At 46.4% G+C, this 22350-nt stretch overlaps 2 protein-coding genes across 4 annotated transcripts in view; one reads left to right on the top strand and one right to left on the bottom strand.

The window, feature by feature from the left end:
* The window catches only part of LOC121433413 (cysteine protease ATG4B), a 39852-nt gene extending 29523 nt beyond the window's left edge, over positions 1-10329 (top strand). The window contains exons 8-13 of the mRNA XM_041631793.1: positions 3912-4105; positions 5705-5783; positions 6030-6175; positions 7223-7279; positions 7821-7914; positions 8621-10329. Of these exons, the coding sequence (XP_041487727.1) occupies positions 3912-4105; positions 5705-5783; positions 6030-6175; positions 7223-7279; positions 7821-7914; positions 8621-8694 (644 nt within the window). The 3' untranslated portion in view covers positions 8695-10329. The remainder of the gene's footprint in view (positions 1-3911; positions 4106-5704; positions 5784-6029; positions 6176-7222; positions 7280-7820; positions 7915-8620) is intronic.
* A 1464-nt stretch (positions 10330-11793) lies between these two features.
* LOC121433470 (thymidylate kinase) lies at positions 11794-19960 on the bottom strand. 3 transcript variants are annotated; one of them, XR_005972318.1, is made up of 6 exons: positions 19719-19960; positions 18611-18719; positions 16406-16496; positions 14118-14315; positions 13600-13673; positions 12074-12204 (listed from the first exon to the last, which is right to left on the bottom strand). XR_005972318.1 is itself a non-coding variant. In XM_041631896.1 (5 exons), exons 1-5 carry the CDS (start codon positions 19852-19854, stop codon positions 12094-12096), a joined length of 645 nt encoding a protein of 214 aa, XP_041487830.1. In that variant the 5' UTR covers positions 19855-19960; the 3' UTR covers positions 11794-12093. The 3 variants fall into 3 exon arrangements, 1 of the variants encoding a protein (XP_041487830.1); XM_041631896.1 differs by lacking the exon at positions 13600-13673 and having other exon boundaries at positions 11794-12204; XR_005972319.1 differs by lacking the exons at positions 12074-12204; positions 13600-13673; positions 14118-14315 and having other exon boundaries at positions 16442-16496; positions 18546-18719.
* Positions 19961-22350: the final 2390 nt, after the last annotated feature.

Genomic DNA, 22350 nt, shown 5'->3' with positions numbered 1-22350 from the left:
TTTTTGGGGGGTGGTGTTCATGGCAACCTTTCAGGTGGTCTTGGTCAATCAAATCATATTAATCTGGAAGGATTCCACGTGTTCTCATCCTCTGTTAAAACAAAAGAAGAACCTCTTTTCCAAAGCAACAACATATGCTTAGATCCAAAATTTGAAGTCAATATACGTTTAGAGTATATATGTTGGTTTAGTTTAACAGTCTGTACAATGAAATGTCTCTCTGTACTTAGCTCATTCATAGTTAAAAAAAAGTTCAAAGAAAACACACAATAGTATACATAATCCAGACTCTGTATTTTCCATCTTTATGTAGCTTATTTTTCTTACTGTTACTTTTCTACAAGTTTACGCTGTCTCTTTTAAGGCTTTGTTTTATTTTTAAAACAATTTACTTCTTTTTATAACTCTATGCTCTTTTCCTTCTCTCTCCCAAGCCTATGTACATTTATCCAGCACTGTGACCCATTTAGAGGACTTTTTCATCTGAATTTGTCTTTATTGTCCATCTGTAATTCTTTTTTGACCAGGACCACTTCTTAAAATGTTAAACAGCTTGGCTAGTACTAAGGCTGCTTTACCTTTTAGCTCTGCTCAGTCCAACATGGCAGAAGTCTGTTCACTGCCTCTGAGGCTGCTGGGTGGGAGTTGTCCTCACCACCTCAACTCTGGTAATCAGCTGGCCCATGCTACCACCAAATAACTTGCAGCACGCTGCCCACAAACCACATTCAAGTACTCAGCCTCCTGAAAGAGTCAGAGTTTGTGCTGGCAGCATGGCCCAGGAAGCCGCCATGCTTTTTGAAAATGCACATTTTTTTTGCTACCGCTGAATCAGGAAGATCTCTCTTTAAGAAACTGCAGCATACCACCAGCAAGCAGAGCCTATCCAAAAAAAAAAAAAAAAGCAGCTAAATTTTGTTTTTTTGTTTTTTTGTTTTTTTTTTAGTGTCTAGAATTCCTTTCCAAGCTCTCTCAGGCTTTATGTGGATTTAGCTAGTACATGTTAGAGCATCAATTTGTAGTAGGGGCCCACTTGTTCATTCCCGGCCACCCAGACTTGAAATAGCCACACAGAAACTGTATTAACTAAATCACTGCTTGGCCTTTTAACGCTAGCTTCTTATTGGCTAGCACTTAGATCTTTTGTTTTGTTTTTCACGACAGAGTTTCTCTGTAGCTTTGGAGCCTGTCCCAGAACTAGCTCTTGTAGACCAGGCTGGCCTCAAACTCACAGGGATCTGCCTGCCTCTGCCTCCCAAGTGCTAGGATTAAAGATGTGTGCCACCGCTGCCCAGCTTTTATTTTTATTATTATTTTGGTTTTAATCTTACATCTTAATTGAACCCATTTCTATTAATCTGTGTATCATCATGTGGCCGTCCACTGTCTGCCTCTGGTGGGGCTTCTCCTTACTCTGCCTTCTTTATCCTAGCATTCAGTTTAATTTTCCCTGCCTACCTCTAGTCTGCCCTATCACGCCCAAGACAGATTCTTTTTTAACCAGTGGTAATCAAGCATACAGAGGGTAATCCCACATCACAGAAGACCTAGGTTCATTTCCCAGTACTCTTTTTGTGGTTTACATCTGTAACTCCATTTCTTCCAACACCCTTTTCTGACCTCCATGAGTACAATTAGGAATGTGGTGCACATATACACAAACAAAACACAGAAAATAAAATGAATAAAAATTTTAAAGATATTTTAAACAAGTTAAATAACTAAAAAACAAATTGCTAAATAATCTCTGTCCTATTTCCTAAAAAGTCCAATCTTACAGAACCATGAATCACTACCACTTTTACTCTCTTTAAAGTTTGTTTGAGTGTGTGTGTGTGTGTGTGTGTGTGTGTGACAGAGTGTGTGAACTTATATACACCATGTGTGTGGAGATAATCTCTTGGAATTAGTGTTTTGTGAGCTTCCTTGTGGATGCTGGTAAACCAAACCTGGGTTCTCTACAGAATCTGTAAATGCTCTTGACCAACCATTGCATCATTTCTCATAGTGTCTGTGTTGTGATGCTGCACTGGGTTGCCTGAGAGGGTGATTTTTTTTTCTTAAAGATTTATATATTTATCATGTATACAGTATTTTGCCTGCATTTATGGTTGCACACCAGAAGAGGGCATCGGATCCTATCATAGGTGGTTGTGAGCCACCATGTGGTTGCTGGGAATTGAACTCAGGACCTCTGGGAGAGCAGCCATGCTCTTAACCCCTGAGCCATCTCTCCAGCCCTAGAATGGTGTGTTTGTCTCATTGATAACCATTCCTTGAAATTAATGAAGATGATTCTAATATATGTTGATGTTCTTTGAAGCATTTTTTGAATAGTGATTTTTCTACATTGTCCCTCTTTACCTGTTGGACAGGCATTCTTGATAAGTATTTCATTCTCTCTTCAATTTTTAAATTTGAGAGCCTGTCAGCATCTGGGGGTTCATGGGTTCTTTTTACCTAGTGTGCTGCCTAGGACCGTCAGTTTTGATCCCGTGTTACCTAACATTTGACCTGTAGCACCCCTTCAGGCTGACTGTCTTGACTGGGCTTCCGATCATATCTTCTTACTGGGCACACCTTTTTTTCTAGCATAAAGGAAATGCTCTCAGCTCCTCCTGTGTGGTCCCTTCCCACAATGGGACTGCAAAACATTGTGGGGTGTGTTCCATAACACTTGAGTTTTCTGACCACCAGACCCTAATTAATATGTTTATTGAAGGCTAGACTGGTGCATAGACAAGAGACACAGTAAAGGATGGAGAGGAGCTGTTTCTTGATGCTCTTTTTGCTGGTGAGGGGTCTGAGTGGTTTGGGTTTGCCCATGGCTGCCACTTTAAATTTTGCTTGAAAGTGCGTGTGGGACCAGTGAGGTAGTTTAGTGGGTAAAAGCACTTGCCACACCAGCCTGGCAAACTGGGCTTCATCCCTGGAGACAACGTAAAGATGCAAGGAGGGAACCAGCTTCACAGTGTTGTCCTCTGACTGCCACATGCACTGTGAGACACATTTTTCTAACACATTGTACACACATTAGGTTGGTCTTGAACTCTCAGAGATCCCCCTGCCTCTGCTAAGTGCTAGGATTAAAACTATGCACCACCATACTTGGCCTAATGGTAATTAGAAATTTTTAAACAAATAGAGTGTATGCTGGGGAGATGGCTCAGCAGTTAAGAGCACTAGGCTACTCTTTCAGAGGACCCACATGGCGATTCACGAGCATCTCTCACTCCACTTCCAGGAGATCTCTTCTGTCCTTGAGGGCACTGTTTGTATATCGTGCACAGACATACATTCATTCAAAGCAACCATATACATATTTAAAAGAAAGTCTTTATGTGTAGTAAGTCTTTTTAATGTATGTAAATATTTTGCTTGTCTGTGTGTATAATACATGCATATCTGGTATCTGGGTAGGTCAAAAGAAGGCATTAGAATCCCTGTAACTGGAGTTAAGGATGGTTGTGAGCCTGTGGATGCTGAGAACTGAACATGGGTCTTTTGCAATAGCAACAGGTGCTCTTAACCATTGAGCCATGTCTCCAGCACCAAGAACATGTTTCTTTGAGTGGGGACATTTGTTCTCCATGATACTTACATTTAAAGCACTTGGGGTGTGTGTGTGTTTGTCATAAATTATTTTATGTATATGGGTATTTTTGCTTTCATGTGTGTCTGCACCACTTGAGTGCCTTGTGCCTACAGACGCCATAAAGGGGTGTCATATCACCTGGAACTGGAGTTATAGACAATTGTGAGTTGCCGTGTGCATGCTGGGAATCAAACCTGTGTCCTCTGAAAACATAGTCATGTTAACCACTGAATCAACTCTTCAGCCCCTAAGCACTTAGTTTTCAAAACACTTTTCCTTGCTGCTTAGCTCATGGAAAACATGTCTTCCCCTTCAGGAAGGTTGTGCAGGGCCAGTCTTCCCTGTGCGGGAGCTGCTGCTCCTCCTGCAGATTCGGAGCGGCACTGTAATGGGTTCCCTGCTGGAGCTGAAGTCACCAACAGACCAGCGGCCTGGAGACCCTTAGTCCTTCTTATCCCTCTCCGCCTGGGACTTACTGACATCAATGAGGCCTATGTGGAGACACTGAAGGTGAGTCTTAAGAGCAGCTTTTAACCTGAGCGCCTGCTCCCAACTTTTCATCTATCTCAAAGTGTAGTCAACTAGCTGTAGCTTTAGGAGAGAGGGAGAAAAGGCCTTAATCTTATAGGTGATGTTGAAAACTTAAATGGCTGGAGTTTATAAAGGGTCTTCAAGACCAGTCAGCCTGGTGCTGAACCTGGCATCAGGGTCTTGTGTCTCTCCCAGGTCTCTCCCGTGCCCTCCTGGGTATCTCTTGAGCCTCTACTTCTGACTGGATCAGTGGTTCTCAACCCATGGGTCGTGACCCTTTTGTGGGGGTTGAGCAGTCCTTTCGCGGGGGTCCCATATCAGGTATCCTACATATCAGATATTTACATTATGACACGTAACAATAGCAAAATTACAGTTACGAAGAAGCAACAAAATAATTTTACGGTCGGGGGTCACCACAACATGAGGAACTGTATTGGGAAGGTTGAGAACTGCTGGTCTGGAGGGTGGGAACTGCAGGTAGATTTACTGAGAATTCTGTATACCTACTTCTTTGGTTTCCCCCACCTCCATGACAAAAACAAGAGGCAAACCCTTTTGAACTCTGGTTCCCTCAGATTTTTTTTTTTTTTTTTTTTTTTTTTTTTTGGTTTTTCGAGACAAGGTTTCTCTGTGGTTTTGGAGCCTGTCCTGGAACTAGCTCTTGTAGACCAGGCTGGTCTCGAACTCACAGAGCTCTGCCTGCCTCTGCCTCCTAAGTGCTGGGATTAAAGGCGTGCGCCACCACAGCCTGGCTTCAGATTTTTAAACTAAGGAGCCACACTTGAGAGCCTTGCTGTACAGAATGGCAGTACTTTTTATTAAAGTCTTTGACTTTCTAATCACCTCTCCATGTTCAGATAAAACCAAGTATAAAATTCCTCACTGCTCTTGATCTTATTCTGTCCCTCCAGAACTCCTGACTACCCTGGCCCCTCCCTCTGCTATAGGTCCCAAGATCACTTCCTCTGTCACTTCTGCGTCCCCCAACCAAATTCCCACTTTTCTCTGACTTATCCTCTGTTGTCATTTCTCCTGTCCCATTGGGTCAGGCTGATGTCTGGCCAGGCTACCTCTTCCGAGTGCCTGCTCATATTTCCCTCCTAATTTGTTTTTTTTTTTTTGGTTTTTTGAGACAGGGTTTCTCTGTGGCTTTGGAGCCTGTCCTGGAACTAGCTCTTGTAGACCAGGCTGGTCTCGAACTCACAGAGATCCGCCTGCCTCTGCCTCCTGAGTGCTGGGATTAAAGGCGTGCGCCACCACCGCCCACCTATTGTTAAAGCACAAGCTGTTCCTCAATCCTGTCACTGCTCCAAAGTTTACCCAGATAGAACTATGAGCCAGTGGTGTGTATTTGTATTGTCTGTACTGGAAGCTCTTTGAGATACGTCTTCTCATTTTTCTTCTTGTGTCATTCAGGAAAGCCTCTGGAGGCCATGGCCTGCCTGAGGTTGTGGATGGTGAAACACATGCTCCCGGCCGTGTACTGGGCTAGTGTGTGGGACTGTCTAGGAGCAGTCTTCTTGCATGCATTGCAAGGCCAGTGTGCTCAGTGGCCTTCCCTCTTCTCTCCTGCAGCACTGCTTCATGATGCCCCAGTCCCTGGGTGTTATCGGAGGGAAGCCCAACAGTGCCCACTACTTCATTGGCTACGTTGGTGAGTCTGACTTGTACGCTATGGGTTCATAGGGATGGTCTGTCTCCCTGAAGAAGTGGGTGTTTCTGTGGAGTTGTATTGTATTCATTTGCCTCCCCCTCACTCACCCCACTCTGCCTGGCATTTTGATGTCTACTTTCCTCTGTCTGCTGACTCTGATGTGGGTTTGGATGTTGCTCTGGTCTGCTCCCTCCCTCTCGCCCAGCCCTAGCCAGCCACGTCTGACTTCTCTGTCATCTCGCCCAGGTGAGGAGCTCATCTATCTGGACCCCCACACTACACAGCCTGCAGTGGAACTGACTGACAGCTGCTTTATCCCTGATGAGAGCTTCCACTGCCAGCACCCTCCCTGCAGGATGGGCATTGGAGAGCTTGACCCGTCCATTGCTGTGGTATGTTCCAACCGTGCAAACTGCCAGGAGTCCTGCAGTGGAATATAAAGGAATATGTCTACACTGTAGTAGTTTTTTAGAGGATTAGATTTATATAGTTAAGGATCCTCATATCCTCCCCTGAGACTGTGCACCTTCTGAGCGGCAGTCACAACCACAGTGTGTGTGAGTGTTGCCTGTGATTGAGTGTACGTACCAAGTGTGAGGGTGTGTGTTTTTCCTACTCTCTAAAATACAAATGACAGCTTGTTAGAGTCACCTGTCTCTTCCTCATTTCCTCTTAGCTTTTTCATCATCATTTTGTTGTTTATTTACTTAATATATCTTAGAGACAATTCCCTTGAATGAGCTTTTCCATCTCCCTTTTTGATGATATAGTAGGGATTTCTGGTGAGTTATATAAACCTGCCTACTCAGAATGTGTTTGGGAGAAAGAGGATGAAAAACTAAAAATGTGAAAACAGTGCCATACCCGGGGAAGTCATTGCCCAGTTAGGCTGCACCTCGTGTTGCTCGTTGGCAGAAGTGCAGCCTGTCTAGTGCCAGTGTGCAGCTGTCACACAGACACAACACCCGGAATATCCTCTGCAATATATGCCCTCCCAAGTTCTACAGACAGTAGGCTGGGACTTCCTGCAGAACCCGCTGGTAAATTACTCAGCTAACTGGCGTGTGTATGTTACAGTGAATGCATGTCAGTAGCTCAGTGATTGGAACTTGGTGTCCTACCGCCACCTAAACAGCCCACCTCATAGAAGATGCTAGACACATGGGGCTAGCAGGTGCAGAGAGCACCAAGTTTGAGCCACAGTTCTAGCTTTTGAGAGCTGAGATCAAAGGAAACACATGGTAGAATCTCTCCCCTTGCCACCATGGGATAGGCCTTACCATCACTGAGCACAGTGTCCGTATGTATGAACCATAGCATGGGCAGAGCACACAGCCTGGCATGTGTTGCCGAGTGCATACCAGGATCCCTGAAGACTAGCGATCACAGCCTCATCCTCATACAGATGTGGTCATTACTCACAGTCCTTTTCATTTCAGGGGTTTTTCTGTAAGACCGAGGAAGACTTTAACGATTGGTGTCAGCAAGTCAAAAAGGTCTGTAGCTGCCCCTGTCCAGAGCCAAGATGAAACTTCTGGGGACCCAGGCAATGAGGTGGCTGGGGTAAAGGGAGCCTCTTTGCATGGCCTAGCTAGGAGCCCTATTTACTGGTTGCATGGGGAGTTTTGTTCCTGCCTCACACATGTGGGCAGACTGAATGGGACAGGGTGCCTCACATTGCTGTTTCTCTTAGCCATGTCTAGGTCGTAATTGGCCATCTTTTACCTAAGTTTTGCACATTAACTTTATGGTAGAGTTCTGGTCCACTCACTTGCCTCTTGAGGTTCTGGGGTGGCAATAAATTGTAAGCCAAAGGCTGCCCCTGTGCCAGTTGCATCCTGCTGTCTTCCCTGTGCCTTTTGTGATCATGTATGCCTGATGGGGTAACAAGCCATTACCAGTGGGGCAGGCCCGTGCTTTGTTGACCACTATGTTGGTCTATGCTGTAACCTTTAGTATGGATTCCATTTCCATTTTCTTATCTGTGAGGCTATAGTAACTGTCAAGGTGCATCTAACAGCCATGTCTCACTGACAGCTATCCCTGCTTGGTGGTGCCCTACCTATGTTTGAGCTAGTGGAGCAGCAGCCTTCCCATCTGGCCTGCCAGGACGTCCTGAACCTGTCCCTAGGTGAGTGCTGAGGTTGCAGAGTCAAGTCTGACTGGGATAATCTCCTGTCCCGATCTCTTCTTTTGTGTAGTCTGTGCCTGACACAAGCCCTCAGGTCTCGGTCTTTTCCCTTTTAACCATTGTTTATATGAGCCCAGGTGCAAATAGTTGGTTGCCCCTGTACCTCAAACCCTGAGCTCGGCAGCAGCACAATATATCCATAGTCTGCTAGGGACTGTTGAGCCAGACATGTTCCCACAGGTTCCTTGGGTACTGTTGAGACCAGGCACAACAGGTTTGTGATGATGAAGTCTGGTCTAAGAGCCACTGGGGATGAGCAGTCCTGGTTCCTTGGCCTATAGCTAGTGTGCCTGCAGGGGGCAGCCTGGGTCCTATGGGCCAGCACAGGTAGAGTTCAGGGGCTGGCCTTGGGCGACAGTGGAGGGCAGCCTGGTCGGACCTGCTCATTCCTAAGCTGGTGCAAGGAGGGGATGCCCTCATCCTCCTGAACTGCTGCCAGGAGTCAGGTGCCATTCTCCTTCCTTTCGTGGACTTCCCATCCCTCTTTGGGGCCTTGTCTGCACTCCTTTGTGCCTGTTAAGACTGCAGTCAGGAGGGGCTGTACAGGGCCTAGCAGACCTATTCTAGTTTGTCCCCCTCTCCTCAGCCAACACACACCTACACCAGCTCCTGAGAGATGCCTAATGTTCTATCTTGTTCCTTCCAGATTCTTCTGATGTAGAGAGACTGGAGAGGTTCTTTGACTCTGAGGATGAAGACTTTGAAATCTTATCCCTCTGAAAATCCTAGGGTTTGGGGATGGCCTTCATGGCCCTCGTTGGGGTGCTTTGAGAACCCAGACCTGCCTTGGGCACTCAGTGTCTGCGCATTCCATCACCCAGCCCACCCCTGCCAGTGCTGTGCGGCTGTGCCACCTCTGTCAGAGGGCCTGCTCTGCTCATGGACCAAGGACTGCGGTGCCTGGAGTCAGACTGCCTAACCCCAAACACAGCAAAGGCCTGTCCACATGAGAAAATCGCCCATCAGAAGGCCTGGTCAGGAAGTGCGGTGAGCCAGGAGCTTCCAGAGTTCTCCGCTTGACACTGCCAGCCCCAGCCAGCATATCAGCTTTGGTCCTGCTTTTTCCTGGGCACCTGGTCTGTGGTTTATTTGGAATTAAAGCCCTGTTTGGAGTTGTTTAATGAAGACATGAATTTCTGGGGCACTTCCCAGGTCAGTCTTAGAAGACCTGCAGGTTGATGTATACAGAGTAACAGTCACGTATGGCCTCATACTGCTGGGCAGGGTGAGCATTTGGGCTGTCATCTGCCCCGTGTGGTTCTCAAGGGCTACCTCAGTAGGAGAGCACATGGAAAGAATTACAGCAAGGCTGCTGCTGGCTTTGGAGAGAAAGTATTCTGGTGGGGCATTTGGAAAACCCAAAGATACTGGTGTGCATGGACACAGTGTGGACACCTGGACCCTGGAGCAGCTGACAAGCTCCCGGGTCATCTGGAGCCGTGGTCCTGATTCCCATTAGGACCTCACTAGGGAAGAGCTTTGTTTCCTGTAAGGGGCTGATGCATTTCAAGACACACCACCTGCTGCTGTTAGCTTGCTACCCAGCTTCCCTCTGGGAGGAAAGGGAGGGGAGCAGAGCTGCTCTTTGCTTGTGACACTGTGCCTGCTGGTGGTAGGGTACACACTGCTTCTTGAGCCTTCTTCCATGTTCTTGCCCTTCTCAGAAACCCTCCTGGGTCACAGAGAATTTCTTGGTTTGGGGCCAAAAAGTTAAAGAGCTATGGCTTTTAGTCCACAATAGAGTATATTTAAACGGAGCTGGTAGCTCCAGGCACCAGCAGGTGCAGTGTCCAGACCCTCCTTGGCGCTCATTCCCATACCCGCCACCTTCTAATCCTGGCTTTCTGGGCCTTCAAGCTTTGATGCTCTAGGTCTGCTGTCTTAGAAAGAGGCCTTTCCTTCGCCCTAGAAGATATGAACAGGGCATTGCCGCTTGGGGTGGCCCTTGCAGCTTTTCCTAAAAGCCCTTCCCTAGGACCCTGTAAACGGGTGAGGTTGGAGCTGCTCTCTGATGGCATATGCCAGATGTGACAACTCAAGAGTGGCCCACAAAGTGTTCATGACATAATTTATTTCCTTACACTCTCTGTCTCTACTACATCTTGTCCCTTAGCTTCAGGTGGGATGGGATGGGGGAAGGCCCATTCCTCTGGGGCTCCACTTCCTGAGTCCAGTAGCTATTGTGCTGCTGTGGCCCAGGGTCTTGCTGCAACTCCTGCTGATGGTACCAAGGGCAGATGTGTGGAGCAATACAACCTGAGGGAGCTCCCAGGGCTTGAGAAAGACTTCCTGAGGTTGTTCATTCTTAGTAGTCTAGTTTGCAATTCTTAATGGTAAATAATAAGTTTCAGTAGAAAACAACATTTGTGTGTGTGTTGATTTTTTTCCTCCAGTTATGGTTGGCTGTGATTTTAGTGTTGACAGACTTCCCCACGTCGGACAAGTAGTCTGCCCTGTGTCTGGCCTAACTGTGTAGCCAGTGTCGTTTTCCCTCATTGAGTAAACCTGGGGCCCTAATGGGAAGAAGTGCAAGGAGAACATGGTATAAAAATGAGCTGGGGGCTGGAGAAATGACTCAGCAGTTAGGAGCTCTGACCTCTTCCAGAGAACCAGAGTTCATTCCCAGCACCTAAACTGGGCCGCTCACAACTGCTTATGACCCCAGCTCCAGAGGATCTAACACTCCTGGTCCCTGTGGGCATATACACATAGAAATAGTAAAAATCTTGTTTAAGCCGGGCAGTGGTGGCACACACCTTTATTCCTAGCACTCAGAGCTCTGAGTTCCAGGACAGCCAGAGCTACAGAAAAACCCTGTCTCAAAAAAAAAAAAAAAAAAAAAAAAAAACTTAAAAAATGAAAGCAGTGAAAAGCACTTACAAGGCTTGCCTTGAGTTCCCTCCAGGCAAGCTGTACCTGGTTTTGGCCTGGGGGACTAGTAGACTGAGGATCACTTCATTACCTCATTCTGCCTGGTGACATCTCAGTGGGACAATCCTAGGTGACACCTACCTGCTCTGAGTCCAAATGAAGGAAAACTGCTGACCCAGTACAACGGCCCCAGGCGAGGCTTAGCATCACTCTGCTGGCTTCTTAGGGCTGCTCTGCGCACAACACTCGGCCCACTGCTCTCCGGAAATGCAGGCTATGCTGGCAGTAGGGCTGATTTCCCGGCATCCAGAGGCTTTTCCATTCCTCTCGGGGCTACAGATGCTCTGCATTTCCTGACCTCAGACTGGTTGTTAAGAGGCCTCTGATGACACACCTGGCTAATCCCCTACCATTTTTTTTTAATCTTTTTTTTTTTTTTGGTTGGTTGGTTGGTTGGTTTGGTTTTTTTGATGATTATCTCACTGTGTAGCCCTGGCTAGCCTGGTATTCAAGAGATCCACCTGCTTCTGCCTCCTGAGTGCTGGCATTAAATGTGCATCACCACACCAGGGTAGTTCTCAGCACAAGGTACCATGCCAAGACATCCACCTAGCCCATACCTTTTTGATCCTGAGGGGGAATGTGCTTCACCTCACCTGTGACACACCCTACACATACAGGCTGTATTCTACCAGGAAATAAATGTCAAATCATCCTGTTTTGGAGGGGATAGTGTGAGAAGCTTCAGCAGCACACACACACACACACAAAAGTTATTATCTAGAATGTCTAGAATGTTGAACATCGTGCCTTTTGATAAGCCTGGCCACGCCCAAGAACACAGAATCAGAGCATGGAGGCTGGTAACACTGATCAAGCCCACAATGGAAATCCCATGTAGTAGTAAGCAGACCCATCTCCACAAATTCTTAGGGGAAGCCAGTGAGGTACATTTTCAAATAAGCTTTTATTAGTGTCTGCAAAAAATACAACTCTCAACTAATTGATGTTTCTAATGATCTCAGTAAAACTGCCCAAAGTTACCACTAAAGCTCGGTATAGAAATACCATAACACATTAATACCTTTACAGGAGAAGATATTGCACAACTTGTCCATACCACCAACATCTCAGGTTATGACGGAGGCTTGTAGGTCTCTTCAGGAAGAGCTCCTGCTGAACAGTGTTGTGAGTCTTCCACCAGTCTCCTAAAGGACCAGAGAACAGTTTCTGCAGTGGAAGTCTAATTTATTTCCATAGCTCCTCCAGCGGACTCTGTGCGGCGCTGCGGATGGCGTCCTCGGAGAGGACACGGATTTCTTCATGGACATCCTCAATGCTTCTGGAAGCATCAACCACCTGTCACCACAAGGAGAGAGCAGGAAAGCGACATTACACCACCTCTGCCCTATTCCCAGTGCATGTGGTGACCTCAGTGAGCCAGGGCCTGCAAGAGCCAACCTAGATCTCAGGGACCCTTCACCCACAGCTTTCCTTGAACCTGATGTTCTTGGCACACTGTAGCTTGCATACCTACTGCATCCCAGATACGGGAAGCAACATGCACTAGCTGCTCATCTTGCTCCTAAGCAGGCTGAGCAACTATCCTCCAGTTGATAAGAATGAACAGGCTCCATGCCAGGCATGGTGACCCACCCTTTATAGTTCCAGAACTCAGGAGGCAGAGGCAGACAGATCTCTCTGAATTTAAGGACTACATAGTTCCTTCCAGGACAGCCAGGGCTATGTAGAGACCCTGTCTCAAAAAAAAAAAAAAAAATCAACCTGGTTTGCTTCCTGTCCTCTTGGGAGATGACAGCTGTCCTAACGGCTGCTCTGTTCCTTCAGGACAGGTAGATCAGGTGTGAACCAAGAGAGACGGTCTGAATAAGTGTCACCATCTCCAAGTCCCCCCATCTGGAGGGGGTCTGGACAGGACCCTTGTTTCTGTAAGTCTGGCTAAGACCTCTGGCAGCAAACATTTAAAAAGCTGCAGAAGGGTTATGGAAGGAGTCCAGGTATTTCTCAAAGTATGGCTGTGTGCAGAAAAACGCCACAGGGGTCACCTCCTGGAAGGGAGCGTGGCGGCCCCACTACAGCCACACAACCCTTGCCCAGACTATCCAGGGTGCCTCTCTAGGCTGACTTAACGCCCAGGAAAGAGAAGGGTATTAGCATCTGCTCTAATATGGTGAGACGATGCAGAAACTTAGGATAAACTTTGCAATCCTGAGGACATGTAACAGAAACAAAGGGCAAGTAATGTCAGGGAAACAGCGCCTTCGTAGACAAAACTGGCCTGTGATGCTGTGCTACTCAAGTGCCAGCCGCAAGTCTGGGAACCGTAGACAACAGTTAAAAGACGGCCTGTGCGGGCAATGCCAGGCCCACCAGGCCTATTCCAGAGTAGATGTGTGGAACGACGGTGCAGTTAGGGTCAGAGTAGGAGCAAGCAGCAGAGAAGGGGCTCATGTTGGCTTCCGTGCGAGGAACAAGAGGGAAGCTGAAGCCAATTCCTGAGACCAGTGTTGAGACAAGTTTACAGAGTAGAGGAAACAGGACTAGAGGGAAGCCTGGTATGGACACTTCTGTGCTCCAGGAAATGGCCACACATAGGCCTACAGGCTTCAAAGAAATGGGCAGGATAAAGGCCCAGGTTGTAGCTATAGAGGAGAAGGTGCCTATAATGACCGAGAGCCAACAGGAAGGCCAGGAAGAAATCACTGCATGAGCTAAAAAAAAAAGACATCTCACCATGAAACTGGCAAACTCCACCTTCTGACAGTAAGTATAATCCGTACAATGAAGAGTCATTCCTATGAAAAAGACTGCAAAGTAAAGTGTGATATAGCTTGCAAGACCATGTTCTGAATGGTGATGTCACAGGACTAAAGGCTTGTATAGAATAAGATAACAGACGTTTGCTGGGGCTCATCTTTGAGTCTTGCAGATAGAGGGTATCTCATTCTTATGAGGACTGTTCCTTAAACTCATCTAGCCCAATAGACAAAGCAGGAATCTTAGGGTTTTGTAAAATCGGTATGAGGATTAGAATCTGTTGGCAGAGAGCTGGAAGTATAGCCCAGTGGTAGGTGAGGCCCTAGGTTCTGTAGCTAGCACCACTACCACCAGAAAGTCTGTTGGCAGAGAACCAGAATAGCTTCCCTGATTTCCCAGATGGGTAACCAAACAAACTATACCGGCCGTGCTGATGTCAGCAGATGGGAGACTGCCACACAGCTCCTCGACGGCTGTTTGTAGCCAGCACTCACCTTCCAGTTCAGGTTTTCATCCTTCATGAGCTGCTGGAAACACAGCAGAACCTGCTCCTGGAAAGTCCCGGTCTCATAGCGCTCAAGCCCAAACTCTCCCCGTGCCGCAGCGTCCAGCAATTGTAACTGAAGGAACAGGATCAGGTCGGGCTTGGGAAGGCCCACGTCTGGTTGTTTGCACCAATCCAGGGAAAAATTCTGCCAACAGTTAGAGAAAGCAGACTGAGTGGGGTATAAGCTTTTGCTTCAAAGTGGGGTTGGGGGACCTGCTGCAGATAAGAGTTAACAGGAAGGCATCACAGCTCTGTGCTCTACGCTCGGCTTATGAACCACATTACGTCCTGGTTCATAAATCTCAGAATAAGGCATGGCATACGCAGATGTCCTAGTGGCACAGTCAACCTAGAGACTCAGAATATTTTAGATGTGAATGTCAGAAAGAGACGTGGGAACTTACACATCAAGGACTTAAGGGACTGGAGAGCAATGGCTACCATGTGTGAGGCCCTAGGTCCAAGGCCCAGCAGAAACAACCAACCAGCCCACCCCGTGGGCCACTGAGATGATTCAGCTTATAAAGACACTTACCACACAGTCTGAGACCTGAGATAAATCCCCAAAACTCGGTGTAAGGAGGGAAGTAATTCTCCAAAGTGGGCCTCTGCCCTTCACATGCTTGCTGTGGTATCTTTACACACAATAGCAACAAATAAATAGAGATTTAAGAGGCGCCTCCATGCATGGACCTTAATCAACTAGATTCTGGTTTAATATAATAAAAATACAAGGCTTGAGAGCTGGGAAACATGAACATTGCATGTTTAGTGACTGATGTCTGTGTTGAGGTAAGATTGTTCTTACACTAACGTTCTTGGGCTAGAAGTGGTGGTGTCTCTCTCCTGGAATCCCAGTGCTCAGAAGGCTGAGACAAGAGGATTACATGTCTGAGGCCAACACGATCTACTGAGTGACTTCCCCTAAGTGTGGACTATAAGAGACCCTGACTCAAAAACAGCAACCCCAGGTGCTTAGAGAGATGGCTCAGGAGTGAAGAGCACTGGCTTCTCTTCCAGAGGACCCAGATTCAATTCCCAGCAACCACATGGCAGCTCACAATGGTTTGTAATGTCAGTTCCACGGGACCCAACACCCTCTTCTGGTCTCCATGGGCACCAGACATCCTTTTTTTTTTTAAAAAAAAAATATTTATTTATTATGTATACAATATTCTGTCTGTGTGTATGCCTGCAGGCCAGAAGAGGGCACCAGACCCCATTACAGATGGTTGTGCGAAACCATGTGGTTGCTGGGAATTGAACTCAGGACCTTTGGAAGAGGAGGCAATGCTCTTAACCTCTGAACCATCTCTCCAGCCCCGGCACCAGACATACTTACAGACAAAACACACACACACACACACACACAATTTTAAAAACCCAATCCCAACACTAGGGAGGCAGAGATAGTGGATCTCTGTGAACCTGAGGTCAGTCAGATCTACATAGTGAATTGCAGACTAGCCATGGCTACACAGTGAGACCTTGTCTCAAATGAACAACCCCCCCACCCCCAACCAGCACACACGCGCGCACGCGCACACATACACACAGAGTTACATCTTAGATGTAAACTTTTATTAAGAATCCACAATGCCATCTGATACCGAGCAGAGGATGTGAGCGTACCTGAAGCTAATGATACTACCGGGAAGTTTTCTGTTGCCAAACAGCTGAGGCTTAAAAACTAAAAAGCACTGTCAGATGTGTGTGTGTGGTGGTGGTGGGGCAGGCCTTTAATCCCAGCACTTGAGGCATAGGCAGAGGCAGGGAGATCTCTATGATTCAGGGTGAGTCTGGTCTACACAGTGAGTTCCAGGCTAGCAAAAGCTACATAGTGAGACCTTGCCTTAAACACATATAAATGGGAGAATATTTTTTAGAAACAAAAGAAAAAAGGCACTGCAGGTCCTACCATTACACATATGAAGCGATGTAGAGGCTCCAGTAGCCTAGTCATTCTCTCTCTGGTCACAGAGTGAGGCAGCACAGGAAGAGAGATCAATCATTCAAATGGAAAACACAACACTGTATGTGAAAATCCCGCATATACATTTCTTTATTGATAAAAACCAACTTAATCTTGCGAGAGAGTCAAAGGAATGCCAGGGTCATCAAATTCCTAAGAGTAACTTGAATACGTACGTACTCATCGTGGTCGGTGACACTGAAGAAGAAAAGCAGGCCCGGGCCCAACCTGGCAACCCGAGAAAGAAGCCAGACAGTACTCACCTCCTTGGCGCCAGTGAAGGCGACCCCAGAAAAGGCGTATCTATCCAAAACAAGGGTCACACCCTGGTTCAACTTCGCTTTAATTAATGGCCTGAAAAACAGAACGCTCTTGAGTGATGGAACCGGTTTTCCCAAACTATCCCAACGTGGAAATCCCATACAATGACAGTCACAGCACACTGATGTACAGACTTATTTACAAAGCTGGGGGTCCTCTCTCTAGATGATGCCGGTGGAGACTTCCTGCCCTGCCATGTGGGGAAGGGGAACCCGCAAAGAGCAAAGGACAGCAGAGGGCATGGGGAGCCAGAAGATGAGGCCTATACTTGTGCCCAAATCTGAACTGAGATCAAGGACGTTTGCCCCCAAACACCACAGGCTCACCACCATTGCCAGGGTGCCAGACCTGAGATGTGTAAGGATGAAGGGCTTAGCATGAGCAAAAAAAAAAAAAAAAAAAAAAAAAAGGCCAAGTCAGATTCATCTCATCTCACAGGAGGCATTCAGTTTGGGTGGGTGGGGGAAGAAGGTTGAAATCGGTCTCACTGGGGCTGGAGAGATGGCTCAGAGGTTAAGAGTACTGACTGTTCAATTCCCAGCAACCACATGGTGGCTCACAACCATCTATAATAAGATCTGGTGCCCTCTTCTGGCATGTGTATACATAATAAATAAATTAAAAAAAAAAAATGAAATCGGTTTCACTATGTAGCCCAGGCTGGCTCCCAGCTCTTGATCTTTAGGGCATGATGGCACAAACCTGTAATCCTAAAACCTGTGAGACTAATGCAGAGAATTCTCAGTTCCAAGCAAACTAGACTACATATACATCAGGCAGGACCTTTAAGAGTTTTTGTTTGTTTGAAGATTTATTTATTTTATGTATATGAGTGCTCTATCTACATGTATGACTTTATGCCAGAAGAGGGCATCAGATCCCACTAAAAATGGTTGTGAGCCAGTGCTCTTAACCGCTGGCTATCTAGCCTGTCCCAGAGGGTTTTTAATTTATGGAGCTAGAGTCAGTAATGTGAACATATAAAAGAGAAAAAAATCGAACCAAGTGGTAGTGATTTATGCCTTTAATCCCAGCATTTGGGAGGCAGAAGTAGGCAGATTTCTGTGAGTTCAGGCCAGCCAAGAGCTAGTTCTGGGACATCCAGGATTACACAAAAAAGCCCTGTCTTAAAAACCAAACCAAACCAAACAAAGAGAGCTAGTCGGTGGTGACACACACCTTTGATCCTAGCACTTGGGAGGGCAGAGGCAGATAGACCTCTGTGAGTTCTAAGCCAGCCTAGTCTACAGAGCAAGTTCCAGGATAGCCAGGGTCACACAGAGAAATCCTGTCTTGAGATACCAAAAGAAAGAGGAAAACCTGGATGCCTTTGGATTTGACAACACCAAAGACTAAATCCATGCAAGGACTGATACGCCAGCCTCAGTAAAATTAAGAAGCTATGCTGTGCAAGAGACTATTAAACAAGTGAAAATGCAAGCTCCAGAATACAATCGACTGACAAGCTAAGTATGTGTCCTTAAAATGCAACAAAGAAAATGGCACTTAGAAGGCGGAGGCAGGAGGCTTGCCTTTAACTAGAGTACATCCTGGGCTACAGAGGGAATCATTATCTCGAAAAAAAAAGTTGGGGGCTGGAGAGATGGCTCTGTGGATAAATTGTTTGCTGTGTAATCATAAAGACTTGAGTTTGGATCTCCAGAACCCAAAATTAGTGAGCTCAAGGTTCAGTAAGAAACTTTGACTCCTCTGGGAACAAGGGCAGCCTGGGCTACAAGGCAAGTTCCAGGATAATCGGGGCTGTTATACAGAGAAACCCTGTCTCAAAAAACCTAAAAAAAGGAAATCTTGTCTCAGGGCTAGAGAGGTCAGGACTGGAGAGGTGGCTTAGCAGTTAAATGCTTACTGCTCTCGCAGAGGCTCCCGTACCCATAAGGCAGCTTACAACTGCCTATAACTCTAGGTACAGGGATTCAGCCTCCATGGGCTGCAGGTATGAGGTCACAAGCATACATGTAGGCATTTATAGTACACAAAAATGTGTATACATAGCCAAGCAGGAGGCAGAGACAAGAGTTCCAAACCAAAAAATAAAAAAAAAAAAAATTAATGAAGCCGCACATGCATTCCCATGCATGCCACACAAGTCTGCAAGTTACTAGGGGGAGCAGCGAGTTGGTGTTTACACTTGTTCCCAGCGGTTCGCTGAAAAAAGCAGGTGCACTGAGTGATCTTCCAGTTCTGTTTTCTTTTCTAAGTAGGAATTCAGGAGCTTGCCGATTTCTGTTGATCTTTCTAGAAGGAGAAAATTGCGAATTACATGATAGTTTGCACCTAAGATTATGACTTGTACTCATATCAAACTCTAAACGTTATTAAACCTCTAGACAGGTTTGAACCATCTCTGAAGAAGCCGGAGTAGTTTCCCTGAGAGAACGCATTACTGTGTGGAAACCATGTAATCCTTGATTTCAAAAGTACCCCTAAGACTTTTGACTGGTTGGCTTAAAGATTAGACTATCCAAAAAAGCCAGGGGTGATGGCACACGCTTTTAATCCCAGCACTCGGGAGGCAGAGGCAGGCGGATCTCTGTAAATTCGAGACCAGCCTGGTCTACAAGAGCTAGTTCCAGGACAGGCTCCAAAGCTACAGAGAAACTCTGTCTCGAAAAACAACAACAACAAAAAGAATGTCCAATAAAGCATTTTTCCAATTCCCCATCTACTTAATTTGTAGGGTTAGGGGTTGGTGTTCCAGTGCACGGGGTGAAGGCCAGAGGTCGACCTCAGGTTCCTTTTCCAGGAGTAATCCACCTTGTGTTTCCGGAGAAGATCTTCCACTGGGACCTGAAGCTCAGTTTTGGCTAGCCACCGGAAGGAGGATCAAGCCTGTCGTCACCCCTCCGGCATTAAGATTATAAACAACTGTACCGGCTTTTTACCTCGAAGACTGAACTCGGGTCCTCATTTCAATGTGCATTTTATCAATTAAGCCGTCTCCACCAGCCCAAAGTAACACTGCCCACGGTGAGCTGGGCCCTCCATCAATAACCAATCAAGAGAATGTCTCACGTGCTTGCCTGCAGGATAAGCTGGTGGGGGCAATTTTCTCAATTGAAAGTCCCTCTTCCCAAAGACTCTAGCTTGTGTCAAGGTGACCTAAAACTAGGCAGCACATCCATTACACAATAATAAATAAATATCTTGAAACTTTTTAAAAAAACAAAAACTAAGCCCGAAAAGAGATACTCTCAAGTCCCGCCCACCGACCCGCCCACTGGCCTGTCCGCGCACCGGGAAAACGCAGCAGCTCGGCTCGGTGGCCCGAGGCGCACAGCGCGGTCACCAGCCGGTGGCCCTGCGTGGTCTTGCCAGCACGGTCCACGCCCTCCAGCACGATGAGCGCCCCCCGACGCGAAGCCATCGCCATCCCGCTCAGTTCCCGCCAACCTGTCAGGTTCCCGCCAATGTTAGCTGCAGCAGAAGGCGGGAGCGCGCAGGTACTGCCGCACCGCCTCTTCCGGCTGGAAGCCGAGTTCGTGTAGCCTGAGGAAGAACCGATTCCGGTTCCGGACGTTGCGTAGCCCGTGGCCCGGGTCCCAGCTGCCTGGTAACCTCCCACTCGCGGAACTTCCGTTTGCAGTGCCCTGGAAGGGCCAATCTAGGGTTAGGGTTGTGCAGGCTCCGCTCACGTGGAAATCCCACAACAGTAGCGGAATCAAATTTTCATGGCTCTGAGCTCGCAACTGCAGGGTTCTAAAAGTTGTTTTTATCACAAGAAAAGAGCCATTTTAGCGGGGCGGTGGTGGTCCACGCCTTTAATCCTAGCATTTAGAAGGCAAAGGCAGCCGGATCTCTGTGAGTTCGAGACCAGGCTGGTCTACAGAGCGAGTTCCAGAACAGGCTCCAACGCTACAGAGAAACCCTGTCTTGAAAACAAACAAACAAACAAATAAACCCATCTTATGCTTTCTTCCAAGACGTGCTGCAGCTTCATCAAAGCGTTCAGAAATGTTTGCTGTTTTAGTGTACTGGGACTGTGTCAAAAACCGAGGGACAGAGTTGGTGGAAGTAATTGGATTTAATTGCAGCCTTGGCCAGAACTGAACAATTCCCATTTTCTTCTTGCTTTGCTCCAGTAGTGTTTTTATAGAAACGATTACAATCAGGAAAAATAAATGTGCTGGAGGCAGGCACAATTTATGCGAGTTTGAGGTCAGCTTGATGTACATAGCAAGTTCCAGGGCTGCATTGTGAGGCCAGATCTCAAAACAGCACTCGGAGGCTGAGGCAGAAGTATAGTGAGTTAAAGGCTAATACGTTTCAATAAGACTGATTAGGGGGTCTGGAGGTGGTGGCCTTAATCCCAGCAGTTGGGAGGCAGGGACAGACGGATCTCTGTGAGTTTGAGGCCAGCCTGATCTACAGAGTGAGTTACAGGACAGCAAGGGCTGTCACACAGAGAAACCCTGTCTTGAAAAAACAAGGGGCTGGAGAGATGGGTCAGAGGTTAAGAGCACAGGCTGCTCTTTAAGAGGTCCTTAGTTCAATTCCCAGCAACCACACGGTGGATCACAACCATTTATAATGAAATCTGCTGCCCTCTTTCTTCTGATGTGCAGGCATGCAAGCCAGCAGAACACTGTATACATAATAAGTAAAATAAATCTTAACAAAAAAGAGGTCATCAAGCTTTGAAAAAAAAAGAAAAAACAAACAAACAAAAAACAAAACTGATTAGGAGGCTCTCAGCATTCACCTAACACAAATAAAGCCCTAGATTTCATACCCAGCACAGAAAAATCGATATATTGGGAGACATATCTTATAATCCTGACCCCTTGGGAGGTGGAGGCAGGAGAAGAAATTCAAGGTCTATGCAAACTGACACCTAGTCAGAGAAGGTATTCACATGCCCAACAGATATGTAAACATGCTCAACATGAGCATTATTAGGAATCGTACATTAAAAGAAGATAACTTCACACCTCTACTAGACTAGCCCAAACCTACAATTCCAACTATACAGCATGCTGGTGAGGTTTTGGAGCAAAGGAAAATATCAATGCGGATGAGAAAGTAAAACCTGTGTGTGTGTGTGTGTGTGTGTGTGTGGCCACTTCGGAAGACAGCTTGGCTGTTCCTCAAGAAACTTCTTTACTCTTTAATATATGGTCAGTATTTATTCAAATGAGCTGGAAACTATGTCTACAGAAATTCCTGCAGGCAAATGGTTGTATCAGTTCTATTTGTATTTGTCTAAACATAGAAGCAGCTAAGATGTCTCTAACAGGCAAACTAATAAACTGGTTAATTACACAGTAGAATCCTTTTCAACTAAAAAAGAAATCAACTATCAAGTCATACTAGGACATGGAAGAACCTGAAGTGTCCTAGTATAGGGGAAGCCAGTCTGAAAAGTCTATACTGTAAGCCCCAACTACATGGCATTCCAGAAAATAGCAAAACTACAGAGATTTTAAAATGTTTATTGGTTACAAAAGTATATGTGTGTGTGTGTGTGGGGGGGGTCCCATACTGTAGTATTAAGGCAGTGAATATTCTTCAGGATGCTGTAACGGAATACTTAGTATGTATTTGTCAGAAATATGAGACTCCAGCAAGCGTGGACTCTCGTAAACTATGGATTTTAGTTAATAATGTATCAATATTGTTTCATTAACTGTAACAAAGTTGCCATAGGGATGCAAAATGTCTACAATTGAGGAAATTGTTGGAGACCCTTATACAGATTGTATGCTCAATTTTTCAGGAAACATAAGACTGCTTTGAAAAAGATTATTAGTCTTTAAAATGAGCTCCAGAACAGAGATATTTGAACAGAAAAGCAGGTCCAGTAAAGTCGTGTATATGTTCTCACGAGGCATTAGGCGTTCAGGAATGAGCACCTTCTTCAAAGGGAAGG

This window comes from Microtus oregoni, unplaced genomic scaffold, assembly GCF_018167655.1.
Source record: "Microtus oregoni isolate MIOR12 unplaced genomic scaffold, Mior012 000038F_ref0000394, whole genome shotgun sequence".
Classification (NCBI taxonomy): domain Eukaryota; kingdom Metazoa; phylum Chordata; class Mammalia; order Rodentia; family Cricetidae; genus Microtus; species Microtus oregoni.
Note: the sequence above shows the minus strand (reverse complement) of the source record. Positions and strands in the feature narration are given on the sequence as shown.